At 41.1% G+C, this 13,218-nt stretch overlaps 1 protein-coding gene across 4 annotated transcripts in view; it reads right to left on the bottom strand.

Moving 5' to 3' along the window:
* Window positions 1–13,142, bottom strand: part of XRCC6 (X-ray repair cross complementing 6) — a 27,970-nt gene extending 14,828 nt beyond the window's left edge. The window contains exons 1-7 of one of the 4 annotated variants that reach the window (XM_069491712.1): window positions 13,097–13,142; window positions 12,408–12,498; window positions 9,344–9,456; window positions 4,339–4,477; window positions 3,811–4,065; window positions 2,406–2,589; window positions 676–862 (exon numbers count right to left, since the gene is read on the bottom strand). In XM_069491712.1, the coding sequence (XP_069347813.1) occupies window positions 676–862; window positions 2,406–2,589; window positions 3,811–4,065; window positions 4,339–4,477; window positions 9,344–9,456; window positions 12,408–12,483 (954 nt within the window). In that variant the 5' untranslated portion in view covers window positions 12,484–12,498; window positions 13,097–13,142. Of the gene's footprint in view, window positions 1–675; window positions 863–2,405; window positions 2,590–3,810; window positions 4,066–4,338; window positions 4,478–9,343; window positions 9,457–12,407; window positions 12,499–12,865; window positions 12,905–13,096 lie in introns of those variants that run through there. The other 3 variants (XM_069491714.1, XM_069491713.1, XM_069491715.1) reach the window with 3 other exon arrangements.
* Between the last annotated feature and the right edge of the window lie 76 nt (window positions 13,143–13,218).

The following is a 13,218-nucleotide window of genomic DNA, read 5'->3' as shown; positions in this document are numbered from 1 at the left end:
AAATAATATTTTAGTCATCCTTTTAGGTCCTTAGCTTATATAAAACCTCAGATTCTCTCCCACATTTTGCATAATTGAAAAGGATGATTCATTCCATTTTAATTTTCAATGTCAAATCCTTTTTGAGATTTAACAAAGGTAAGAGAACAAGGAAAGATAATGTTCTGCATTCTAAGTCTGTCTTTCAGGTTCAGAAAAACAGATGTGTGTCACTCCAAAGCAAAGGAAAAAATTTTGTTAATTAAACAAAAAGAAATTCTCTCCCTAAGAAAAAGAGGCCACAGGCTGGCCACTGTGGCAAAGTATGTTTGTTCTTTAACCACAATGGAACTATGTTCACACTTAGCTCCTCATCTCCCTAATCAACTACAAAGCATTTTCTGCTATTGTACCTGAGTAAGGAATTAAACTGTTAGACACAGAGCAGTGTGTGCTGAGTGATCGAGGGCTGAAGTTTTTACTGACATTTGTTTCAAACATTGGCTCTGTTTAACTTTCTAGCTCTCAAGATATCACTCATCCAGACACCATAGTTCCAAAAAGACTCTGTGTTTTAACAGCTTGGAAAGAAAGATGCACACATGAAAGTTATTTAACTGGTTAACCTGATCAATGTCTCTCTCGCTGTTAACTCTTCAATGGCAAAAAATTCAGTAAGAAGGCGTATCTACCTACCTGAGACCTCTTGGTGTCGCTAGGCAGAAGCAAACTGCCTGTATTTACATTAAATGTCCGGGTCTTGGTTTTCACTGGTTCATTTGTTTCCCGATAGAGCCTTATTGGAGCAGGCTTGAAAGCCTTCTGGACCAGATTATAGACGCCCAAAGTGAGTGCTATATCTTTGTTGAGCTTAAGCTTTAACCTGAGGGAGGGAAAATGAAAAAGCATTGACTGAAAGACTGTACTTTCCTATCTAAAATTCCTTTATGGCACCCAAGCTTCAGTTTGTTTTATTCTCTCCAATAATCCTAAGCAAGCTCTTAGAATGTAAATATAATGCATGTTAATAGTATGACAGGATTTGCTATAGTACCACCTCAGAGTCTAAACCACACATATTAGTTTCAGGATATATTAACTACTAAAAATAATGATAAAGAATGTACTACAACCTGAGCAGCCCTTATCCGAGATGCTTGGGACCAGAAGTGTTTTGCAGTTCTGATTTTTTTGAATTTTGGAATATTTGCATTATACAGGACTTACTGGTTGAGCATCCCTGATCTGAAAATTTGAAATTCAAAATGCTCCAATGAGCATTTCCTTTGAGCGTCATGTCGGCACTGAAAAAGTTTTGGATTTTTGAGCATTTTGGATTTCAGATTTTCAGATTAGGGAGGCTCAACCTGTATAATAAAAATAATGATAGTTTTCCCTGAGCCCAGCACTATACCAATCAATTTATAGCTATGCTCTCATTTAATAGTCATAACAACCTTGTAAGTACTGTATCAATTATCTGTTTCTGTTTTTCTAATATCCTTTCCTCTTCCTTTTAAGAATGAAACCCCAATTTGTCTTTTTCTTTCTTTTTCTTTGTTTTTTTTTTTTTGGAGACAGAGTCTCACTCTGTTGCCCAGGCTAGAGTGCCATGGCGTCAGCCTCACTCACAGCAACCTCCAACTCCTGGGCTCAAGCAATCCTCCTGCCTCAGCCTCCCGAGTACCTGGGACTACAGGCATGTGCCATCATGCCCAGCTAATTTTTTCTCTATATATTTTTAGTTAGCCGGATAATTTCTTTCTATTTTTAGTAGAGACGGGGTCTTGCTCTTGCTCAGGCTGGTCTTGAACTCCTGAGCTCAAACGATCCACCCGCCTCAGCCTCCCAGAGTGCTAGGATTACAATTGTGAGCCACCGTGCCCGGCCTATACCATATTTTTATTGTACCTTTTTTATGTTTAGACATGTTTAGATACACGAATACTTACCATTGTGTTACAGCTGCCTACAATATTCAGTATAGTACCATGTTGTTGTGCAGGTTTACAGCCTAGTAGCAACTGGCTATACCGTATAGCCTAGGTGTATAGTAGGCTACACCTAGGTTTGTGTAAGCACACTCTATGTTGTTCGTATTATAAAACTGCCTAACAGTGAGTTTCTCAGAGTGTATCTCCATTGTTAAGCAACACATGACTGTGTAAGTGAGCACACCTGAAGATACTCTTAGACCAGAACTGGTTATCCCAAGGAAATGGAGGACTGTGTTATTTTGGAGAAATACCAGCTCTTGCCAGAGAAAGAGAAGTCAATACCTTGTGCTGTCCTGAAATAAAGCAAGTGTTCTAGAGGAACACAATAAGGCAGTAGCACAGTCCAGAGTTAAGTAGCCAAGGAGGTCAAAGCAATGCTTATGATTTGTTAAGGGACATGTGCCCAGCTAACCCAGGCTTAGTGCACACCTGTAGAGCACTCGCTTTCTGGACTCCTTGGCGCGAACTTTCCTCAACAGGTCTTCTAGCTTGCTCGATTCCTCAAAGTGAATTCCAAGGTCCTCATCTTCTGCAATGGTGATGATATCTCTGTAGAACAAGGATATGTCAAAGCCCCCAGGTTTCTTCAGGTGCATCAAGTCAAGGAAGATACCTGGTACAAGGATAAACAAAAGTGAGGGTAAAAAACAATTTTCAGCAAGTGAGAAGTTCTTCCAGCTAAACTCAAATATGCCTTTAAAAGTTCCCAAAAAACCAGACTGATTATTAACATTTTTAGGACTTAGAAAAAATGGCTAAGGAAATAATCAACTGCTATAATGACTTCAGACAACTTATTCAAATAACCATCATTCATGGTAAATTAAAATCAAGACAACCTTGTTCTGGTAGAGTTTCTTGGACAGCTAATGGCATGGCCGTTTGCAGTGTTAATGTTACACAGGTGTCTTCCACTAGCTTCACTTTATTTTTTCATTTTACTCTGGTGAAAAGCAAATGCTTGACATCAGCTATAAAGAAAACAATAAAATTGTGCCAGGGGGTGGATCACTCAAGGTCAGGAGTTCGAGACCAGCCTGAGCAAGAGCGAGACCCCGTCTCTACTAAAAATAGAAAGAAATTATCTGGCCAACTAAAATATATATAGAAAAAATTAGCTGGGCATGGTGGCACATGCCTGTATTCCCAGCTACTCGGGAGGCTAAGGCAGTAGGATCGCTTAAGCCCAGGAGTTTGAGGTTGCTGTGAGCTAGGCTGACGCCACGGCACTCACTCTAGCCCAGGCAACAAAGCAAGACTCTGCCTCAAAACAAAACAAAAAAAAAAATTGTGCCAGGTGTGGTGGCGCAGACCAGTACCAGTCCATGGCCTTTTAGAAACCACTCCCCATCGCTGCCATCACTGCATAAGCTCCGCCTCCTGTCAGATCAGCAGTGGCATTAGAATCTCATAGAAGCACCAACCCTACTGTGAACTGCGCATGTGAGGGATCTAAGTTGTGCGCTCCTTATGAGAACCTAACGCCTGATGATCTGAGGTGGAGCTGAGGCGGTGATGTTAGTGCTGGGGAGCAGCTGCAAATACGGATTATCACTGGCAGAGAGGTTTGACTGCACAATAAATGTAATGGGCTTGAACCATCCCCAAACCATCTCCCTGCCAATCCCCAGTCCATGGAAAAATTGTCTTCCATGAAACCAGTCCCTAGTGCCAGAATGGTTGGGGACCACTGCCTTAAGCCCAGGAGATTGAGGCTGCAATGAGCTATGATCGTTTCACTGCACTCCAGCCTGGGTGACAGGAAAAAGACCCTGTCTCAAATAAAATGAATAAATAAAATAAAAGTAAATAAAAGAACAGGGAAAATGCCCACCTGTATCACGGAGATCACCAGCTTTGGTCCTGGCCCTGCTAGCTTTGGCACTGTCATTGCCATGAGGATTGTCTTCATTGGTGAACAGCATGATCCTCTTGTGACTCATCTTGAACTGCACATCACTAAAGAGGTTGGCACAGACCCACAGCACTTCATTTAATGAATAGTCAGATCCATGGCCTATCAGGTCCTGGAAATGTTTTTTTCCCTGCTGCCCCTTAAATTGGTCAAGCTCTAGAATTCGTTTAGCACCTGATCAGAGGCAGGGAGTCAAATGGGCAGAAAAATAAAAAAGAGTGTCAGTGGCTGCCTTTACTACAAAGCTAACAGAAGAACCTGGGTCCCTTTCTCACCCCAGAGCTGTTTAACCCCCATAGCAGAAGTCACATCCCAACAAGTACCCCTTCTGCAAGGACGCATACTCCTGGGCAAGATGCAACCTGCTTCCTTCTCTACAGCCCTCTTCGTTCAGGGTACTGACATTCTCACATATAAGGAAAAAGATGATCTTAGATTATTACTGACCTGGATTATCCAACTCCTGTAAGACGTAAATATTTTTAAAATTCACTGAATTTTTGTCTTCCTTAGTACCATAGAATACCACTGCCAAGAGATCTCGATCACTGCTTATGATCTTATTGATGTACACACTTTGGATACACTAAAAAAATTAAAATTCAATTAATTTTTACTTACCATTAAACTTAAGTTCTGTAAGTACCTGACACATAGTAGGTGCTCAATATATACTTGCTGAATGGCACTAAAATAAGACACGACCCCTACCTTCAGAGGTAATGAATCAGTGAGAATGATGGGCATAAATATCAAGTTATAACAAAAAGGAGACTGTGGCAGGTATTTAATAGAAGCATAAGCAGTCCCTGCCATAAGGAGTAAGAGGATTAGCCAGGGGCAGTGGCTCACACCTGTAATCCAGGCACTTTGGGAGGCTGAGGCAGGAAGATTGCTTAAGGACAGGAATTTGAAGCTATGATTGGGCTACTGCACTCCAGCCTGGGTGACAGAGTGAGACCCTATCTCAAAAAAAAGAAAGAAAGAAAACAAAAAATAAATCACAAAATTTAAAAAAACATGTATATTCTCAGAAAGGAAATTGCTATGGGGGAAAAAAGCCTAGCACTAGAATCAGAAAACCTGGAGTTGAGTCCCACTGATGTCACTCACTTAATTAGCTGAGTTTGGACAGGGCACTTGCTCTCATCCTCAAGTATCCTGATACCAAGAAACAGAGTTTTTTGGGGTTTTTTTTTTTTTTTTTTTGAGACAAAGTCTTACTCTGTTGCCTGGGCTAGAGTGCCATGGTGTCACCCAAGCTCACAGCTCAAGTGATCCTTCTCCCAGCCTCCCGAGTACCTGGGACTACAGGCAGGTAGCACCACGCCCGGCTAATTTTTCTATTTTTTGTAGAGACAGGGTCTCACTCTTGCTCAGGCTGGTCTCGAACTCCTAACCTCGAGTGATCCTCCCGCCTTTGCCTCCCAGAGTGCTAGGATTACAGGCGTGAGCCACCGCGCCTGGCCGAAACAGAGTTTATATATACAGTCAGCCCTCCATATCCGTGGGTTCCAAATCTGGATTCAACCAACCATGAATTAAAAATATTCAGGAAAAACAAAAAAATTCCACGAAGTTCCAAAAAGCAAAACTTGAATTTACCACAAGCTAAGTATAATGTTGAACCAATGCGAGTGAAGTGGTGCGTAGGCATTGTATTAGGTATTATAAGTAATCTAGAAATAATTTAAAGTATAGGAGGATATGTGTAGGTTAAATGCAAATTCTACACCATTTTATTTAAGGGACCTGAGCATCCTCAGATTTTGGTATCCATGGGAGGTCCTCTAATCCACCCCCAATAAAATAATTACAAGGTTTAAGTTAATGATAAGTATATGTGACCTAAAATTAAGTCAATAACTACTAACAGCATCCTTGAAATAAAATCGCTTAATTACACGATTAAAGACATCAGTATTCCAATCCCAGGAAAGGTCTATCCCCCCTATAAACTAATGTCAGCATCTAGTATATCAGGTCTCATAAGACTAGGTCCATGCTGGAGGCCCATTTAATTCTGGGACACTGACAAAATTAAGTTTCCAAACCTGAAAAGCTGAGGAATAAACCAAGCATGGTGACCCCCTATGTGTCCTGCCTCAGCCTCTCTCACTGGCCTTCCTCCACAGTGATTCCCTCCTTAAATGCAGAACTTATACTATGGCTAGTCAGTGACAATAAACCACATGGCAAGTAGTCATTTCTACAAATATTTTAGTCTCATCTTTGAGCAGCCTATGAACTTTTACAAGAATTTTGGTGAGGGCTCCTTTTAGGTTCTAAGAATTAAAAACACAAAAATAGGCTGGGCACAGTGGCTCACACCTGTAATCCTAGCACTTTGGGAGGCTGAGGTGGGAGGATCGCTTGAGGCCAGGAGTTCAAGACCAGCAGGAGAAACATAGTGAGACTCTGTGTCTACAAAAAACAGAAAAATTAGCCAGACATGGTGGTGCCACACCTATCGTCCCACCTACTGGGAAGTCTAAGGCAGGACGATTGTTTGAGCCCAGGAGTTTCAGGTTGCAGTGAGCTATGATGATGCCACTGCACAAGAGAATGAGACTCTGTCTCAAAGAATAAAAATTTTAAAAAACCCACAAAAACATAAAACTAAAATAGAATTTTAGAAAATGTTCTTTTTTTTTTTTTTTTGTTGAGACAGAGTCTCACTTTGTTGCCCAGGCTAGAGTGAGTGCCGTGGCGTCAGCTTAGCTCACAGCAACCTCAAACTCCTGGGCTCAAGCGATCCTACTGCCTCAGCCTCCCGAGTAGCTGGGACTACAGGCATGCGCCACTATGCCCGGCTAATTTTTTCTATATAGATTTTTTTAGGTGTCCATATAATGTCTTTCTATTTTTAGTAGAGACGGGGTCTCGCTCAGGCTGGTCTCGAACTCCTGACCTTGAGCAATCCACCCGCCTCGGCCTCCCAGAGTGCTAGGATTACAGGCGTGAGCCACCGCGCCCGGCCTAGAAAATGTTCTTTATTGCTTATCAAATACATTGTGTCAATCTGTGAATGTTTCATTTATTTTCTACCTAACGCACGCTACATTTTCTTCTGGGGTCGTTAGGCTTCAAGGGTTCCATGAACTCTGAAATTACACATAGAACTGTAAGTGCTATCTGTTTTGAGGAGTTTTCATCACAACCTCGAAGAGGTCCATGGTCCAAAAAAGGCTGAAGCAGTGCTCTTCAAAATGTGGTCTCCAAATCAGTAACATCAGCATCACCTGAGAACTTACTAGAAATGCAAATTCTTTTTTTTTTTTTTTAACTACAGGTCTAGCTAGAAATGCAAATGCTTGGCCCCTACTCTAGACCTACAGAATCAAGTAAGACCCTGCAGTCTGTGTTTTGATGCCCTGCGTGTGATTCTGATGTAGGTTCAAGTTTGAGAACCGCTTCTTTAAAGTAAGGATTGTTTTTATCAATTATTTTTTTTAGATGCAAGATACTCTGGTTTACCAACGCAAGAACTCTTTGTACGTAAACTAGAACATGAGAAGTTTCTGTTCAGTTCCAAACTTCAGAATTATGAGACATGAGATATATAATAAATCTTTGAAAATTCTTCTCTATGAAGCACACAAAAGAAATAGTAATCGGGCCGGGCGCGGTGACTCACGCCTGTAATCCTAGCCGAGAGGCTGAGGCGGGTGGATCATTTGAGCTCAGGAGTTCGAGACCAGCCTCAGCAAGAGCGAGACACAGTCTCTACTAAAAAATAGAAAGAAATTAGCTAGACAACTAAAAATATATAGAAAAAATTAGCCGGGCATGGTGGTACATGCCTGTAGTCCCAGCTACTTGGGAGGCTGAGGCAGGAGGATTGCTTGAGCCCAGGAGTTTGAGGTTGCTGTGAGCCAGGCTGATGCCACGGCACTCTAGCCAGGATGACAGAGTGGGACTCTGCCTCAAAAAAAAAAAAAAAAAAAAAGAAATAGTGATCGTTTTAATTAAGGTAAAATTTATGTTACAAAATTATGTTAGGATTACAGGCATGAGCCACCATGCCCAGCCAACAAAATTAATGGTTTTTAAAGAGAACAATTAAGTAGTATTTAGTACATTCACAATGTTGTACAACTACCACCTCTATCTAGTTACAAAACATTTTCATTACCCCAAAAGCAAACCCCATCCCCATTAAGCACTTGCTCCCCATTCCTCCTGCCCCTCTGCCTCAGGTACCCACCAGTCTGCATTCTCCATGGACTTACCTAGTCTGGACATTTCATGTAAATAAAATCTTACAATATGTGACTTTTTGTATCTGGCTTCTTTCACTTAGCATATGTTTTCAAGGTTCAACCACCTTGTAGCATGGTATCAGGTCTTCACTCCTTTTTTATGGCTCAGTGATATTCCATTTTATGTATATGACACAGTTTGTTTAGCCATTCAAAATGTTTTGGAACAAGATGGGGGGGGTTGCACAAAATTGTGAATGTACTAAATACCACTGAATTGTATACTTTAAAATGGTTAATTTTAATTATGTAAATTATACCTCAATTTAAAGTAACATTCTGCAGAAGGATGGGCTCATTAAAAAATAAAACCAACAAAAACATTTAATCCTCACAACAACCTGATTCTATTATTTTACACATGAAGAAAGAGATACTGAAGGGTTCAGCAACTTTTCTATTAATAATATGTACAGTTTATTTGTATACCGATTTTTTATTGTATTGGTTATACACATAGGAGTGGAGTTAAGTGGGTCACATGGTAATTGTATGTTTAAGTCTTTGAGGAACTCCCAAACTTTTCCACAGCCACTGTGCCATTTCATATTCCTACCAACAAAGTATAAGGATTCCAATTTCTCCATGGCCTCACCAACACTTATTTTCTGCTGTTGTTTTTTTATTATAGTTTTTTTTTTTTTTATACAGTGGGTGTGAAGTGGTACCTCATTGTGGTTTTAATTTGCATTTTTCTAGTGACTAAAGATATTGAGCATCTTTTCATGTGCTTGTTAGCCATTTGTGTATCTTTGGAGAAATGTCTATTCAAGACTTGTGCCCATTTTCAAATAGGGCTTGTCTGTCTTTTTATTATAGTGATCTTTTTCAACCATGGGTAGTATTCAACTCCCGAATACCACTTATAAGAGGACTCTTCTCCACACCATAACTGCCAGAATTTCTCTTCTTCCTTTATACTTCCATCTCTGTAGGAGGAGGAGCCCACTTCTATCAAGTCTAACACAGAAGGTAGGGACAATGTATTCCTATAGTCCTACGTTCAAATCCAGAATAAAATGGGACTGTTCTTCAAAACTGCTACCATTTTCAGCTGCAAATATAGGTAGCCATCCTGGGAGGCCACCATTGATCATTCACAAACTTTTCAAAGAGTCCAAATTTTTAAAAGTGGTATTAAGTCTTTTTTAAAATTTATCCTTTTGAATTAAGTAAAAAGGTAGTCTTACCTGGATGCTCATGTCAAAAGGAGTCAATTCATCTTCACCCTGAGATTCAAACATGGCCCTGGAGGCATCGACCAAAAAAATCAAACTGTCTCTTCCTGAATATTTATATTCTCCTATGGGGAAAAAAATGGAAGGAAATGTTTGCCTTTGTATTCATATTTATCATGTTTATCGTTCACATAACACAAATAGAAAAAAGCTCATAAAACAAAAGTGTAACCTAATGAATTATTATTATTATTTTTTTTTTTTTTTTTGAGACAATCTCACTTTGTTGCCCGGGCTAGAGTGCAGTGGTGTCAGCCTAGCTCACAGCAACCTCAAACTCCTGGGCCCAGGCGATCCTTCTGCCTCTGCCTCCCAAGTACCTGGAACTACAGGCATGTGCCACCATGCCTGGCTAATTTTTTCTATATATTTCTAGTTGTCCAGCTAATTTCCATTTTTTTAGTAGAGACAGGGTCTCGCTCTTGCTCAGGCTGGTCTCGAACTCCTGAGCTCAAATGATCCACCCGCCTCGGCCTCCCAGAATGCTAGGATTACAAGCGTGAGCCACCTCGCCCAGCCCTAATGAATTATTTTAAGGTGGACAACCTTAAAGCCTCCACCTATGTCAGTAAATTGAGTCTTTTTTTTTTTTCTTGAGACAGAGTCTCACTCTGTTGCCCGGGTTAGAGTGCCCTGGCATCAGCCTAGCTCACAGCAACCTCAAACTCCTGGGCTCAAGCAATCCTCCTGCCTCAGCCTCCCAAGTAGCTGGGAGTACAGGCATGCGCCAACATGCCCGGCTAATTTTTTCTATATATATTTTTAGTTGTCCATATAATTTCTTTCTATTTTTAGTAGAGACGGGGGTCTCGCTCTTGTTCAGGCTGGTCTGGAACTCCTGACCTCGAGCGATCCTCCCGCCTCCGCCTCCCAGAGTGCTAGGATTACAGCAATGAGCCACTGTGCCGGGCCAGTAAATTGAGTCTTGCCGGCCACCTCAGAAGTCCTTTCTATATTCCCTCCCAATTACAACACCTACCTCCCCGCAAAAGTAATCACTACCCTGACTTTTGATAATCATTTCCTTACTTTTCTTTATAAATTTATCACCCAAGTGTACATTCCTGAACATTAGTTTTGACTTTAAAAAAAAAAATGTTTTTGGCTGGGGGGGGCGGTGGCTCATGCCTGTAATCCTGGCACTCTAGGAGGCCACGGCGGGAGGGTTGATCGCTTGAGCAAGAGCAAATCCCCATCACTGCTAAAAATAGAAAAAATTAGCTGGGTGTGGTGGTGCACTCTAGCCCCAGCGACAGAGCAAGACTCTGTCAATCAATCAATGTTTTTGAAGCTTCTTTATTTATACCCCTCTCTGGCTTTTTTCTCTTGTAATTTATTTGCTAAAGAACCAGAATGCTTTGTTGTGTAAACTCGTCCACATTCTGGATTTTGCTGATTGCATTCTTTGAGTGTAGATTAACATAGTCTTCTGTCCTTCCTACTAAGGACCTAGAGAGGCTTAATTAGATTCAGATTTCCTTTTTCTTTTTCTGGCATGACTATATCATAGATGATGCTGTATTTTTCATAAAAAGACATATAATGTCCAGTTGTCTCCCTTTTTGACACTGCTGTTTCTTAATACAATAAAATACAATAAATTTAATTAACCACCTTTTGGAGAACAATATGGCAATATGTGTCAAGAGCCTTACATAAAAATCTACTTTGATCCAGTGAATTCTACCTCTTAACAATCTATCTTAATAAGATAAGGAAAAACCCTTATGCAAAATTTACCACAATGTTGTTTATTAAAGAAAGAAATTGAAAATAACTAAAATGTTCAACAGATGAGTTATAAAGATTATATATATGTAGTTACTGGAAAGATATATCTATGATACAACAATAAGGAAAAAAGGCAGAATATAAAATTATGTATATATGTTTAAAATTATTTTTGGAAGACGGGTATAAATAAATGAAAAAAATGTATATGCACTATGATTACAATATTACAAAATCAGATTTAAAAAATCAGATATATATAGTTAAGAAATAAAGATTGACAGCCTGAGCAAGAGTGAGACCCCGTCTCTACTAAAAATAGAAAGAAATTATATGGACAACTAAAATATATATATACAAAAAATTAGCCGGGCATGGTAGCACATGTCTGTAGTTCCAGCCACTCGGGAGGCTGAGGCAGTAGGATCGCTTAAGCCCAGGAATTTGAGGTTGCTGTGAGCTAGGCTGACGCCACGGCACTCACTCTAGCCCGGGCAACAGAGTGAGACTCTGTCTCAAAAAAAAAAAAAAGAGAGACCAAAATATAAAAATAAAAATAAAAAAAAAAAAAGAAATAAAGATTGAAAGATATATCATAAAGAAAACATGCAAAATGCCAAAATGCTGATAGTGGTTATGTTAAGGTGGTAGATTATACAGATTATAATAAATTTTCTCTTTTATTTATTACATTTCCTGTTTCTCACTTTTAATGAAAGCACTTTAAAAATTTCTATCCAGGAGTTAAAAAATAGGCCAGTATGTAGATTACATATACCCCTTATTTCTCTTCCTTTACCCTATGTGTTACTGTGTTGCTTGAGTATAGACTACCAAACCTGGAAGCTACAGTAAGGAAATTGACCACTTTCCTGTAATTGTGTTGCTAATATTTACTCTTTGGTTGCTGCAGTTACTGCAGGGTTAAGGCATTTTTACACTGAGGTCCTGGAATGAGTAAAACTACTTTCCTGCGTGAGGAAGGGTCTCACCTGAGCCATTTAAGGTGACAAAAGACACCCATGGTCATTTACTGGGGCTCAACAGATGTCAATCTACCAGTGCCCCGCAAAAATTTAAGGCTAGGAATGTCCCGCATACTAGAGCAGGAACTGAATAAAAGAGCCTAGAGTAACTGCAAAATTCAAAAGGAGAAAAGTATTTCAGATTATCTGGGGAGAGAAGGGTGAGTCATCAGACAGCAAAGTCTACCTAGCAGAGATAGGCAGGGAAGGTCTTCCTTTCCACACACAGAACGGTACTACTACACGATAAAGTCACTTACCACCCGTTTCAAAGCTCTCTTGTTCTTCTTCTTCATCATCGCCCTCAGTTTTGTAATAAGACTCCCACCCTGACATATTGGTTACTGCTCACTAGGTGAAAGAAGATCAGAACAAGCACATTTAAGCCGAAAAAATATCGACTTCTAGGCTCTAGTGAGATCTGTTCTAAAGGCTTGGGGTTACTAGTAAGGAATATGGACAATGGATCCTGCTGCCTCAAGAGCTCAGTGCACTTGTGCACCTGAGTGCACAGGTAAATGGACTTGGGGATGACTCCAGCATCAGCCAGTGGCGGCCCAGGGTGGTCGCTGTGATCAGTGTGCTGGGGTAGCCTGACCCTGGGGGTCCTGTCCCGCCTCCGGCGCCATTTGGACTGTAAGGGATTCCCGCTCCGGGACAGTCTGCTGTTTAGCAGACCCACTCGTCCGCATCCCGCCCAAAAACCTCCCGCAACTACCCAGGCAGTCACGCCCAATGAGGTCTCAGACGCAGGCGGGCCTCAAACGCCAGGTGCAGCCTGTACCGAGAGGAAGGAGCAGATCTAGACTTTGTCTCTACTCCTCGGATTCGCACGCTTCAGGCTGGCGCTGCCCCCCAGAAAGGCTGGGGGGAGCGCGAGACTAAGTGGGCAAAGCGGAACGAGGCCAGCCCTGCCTGGCGAGCAACACACCAAGTGCAGCCAGCCTACCTTTGGAGCAAGGAAGAGACGAACTTGGACAGAAAATGGGGCACCACGCATGCGCGGGCTCCTGTGTTCTCTCTCCCAATCAACACCCCTTTACGTCATCACGCATAGTGCGCGCTGCTTCC

This window comes from Eulemur rufifrons, chromosome 16, assembly GCF_041146395.1.
Source record: "Eulemur rufifrons isolate Redbay chromosome 16, OSU_ERuf_1, whole genome shotgun sequence".
NCBI lineage: Eukaryota > Metazoa > Chordata > Mammalia > Primates > Lemuridae > Eulemur > Eulemur rufifrons.
The sequence above is the reverse complement of the archived record's forward strand: the minus strand, read 5'-3'. Positions and strand labels throughout refer to the sequence as shown.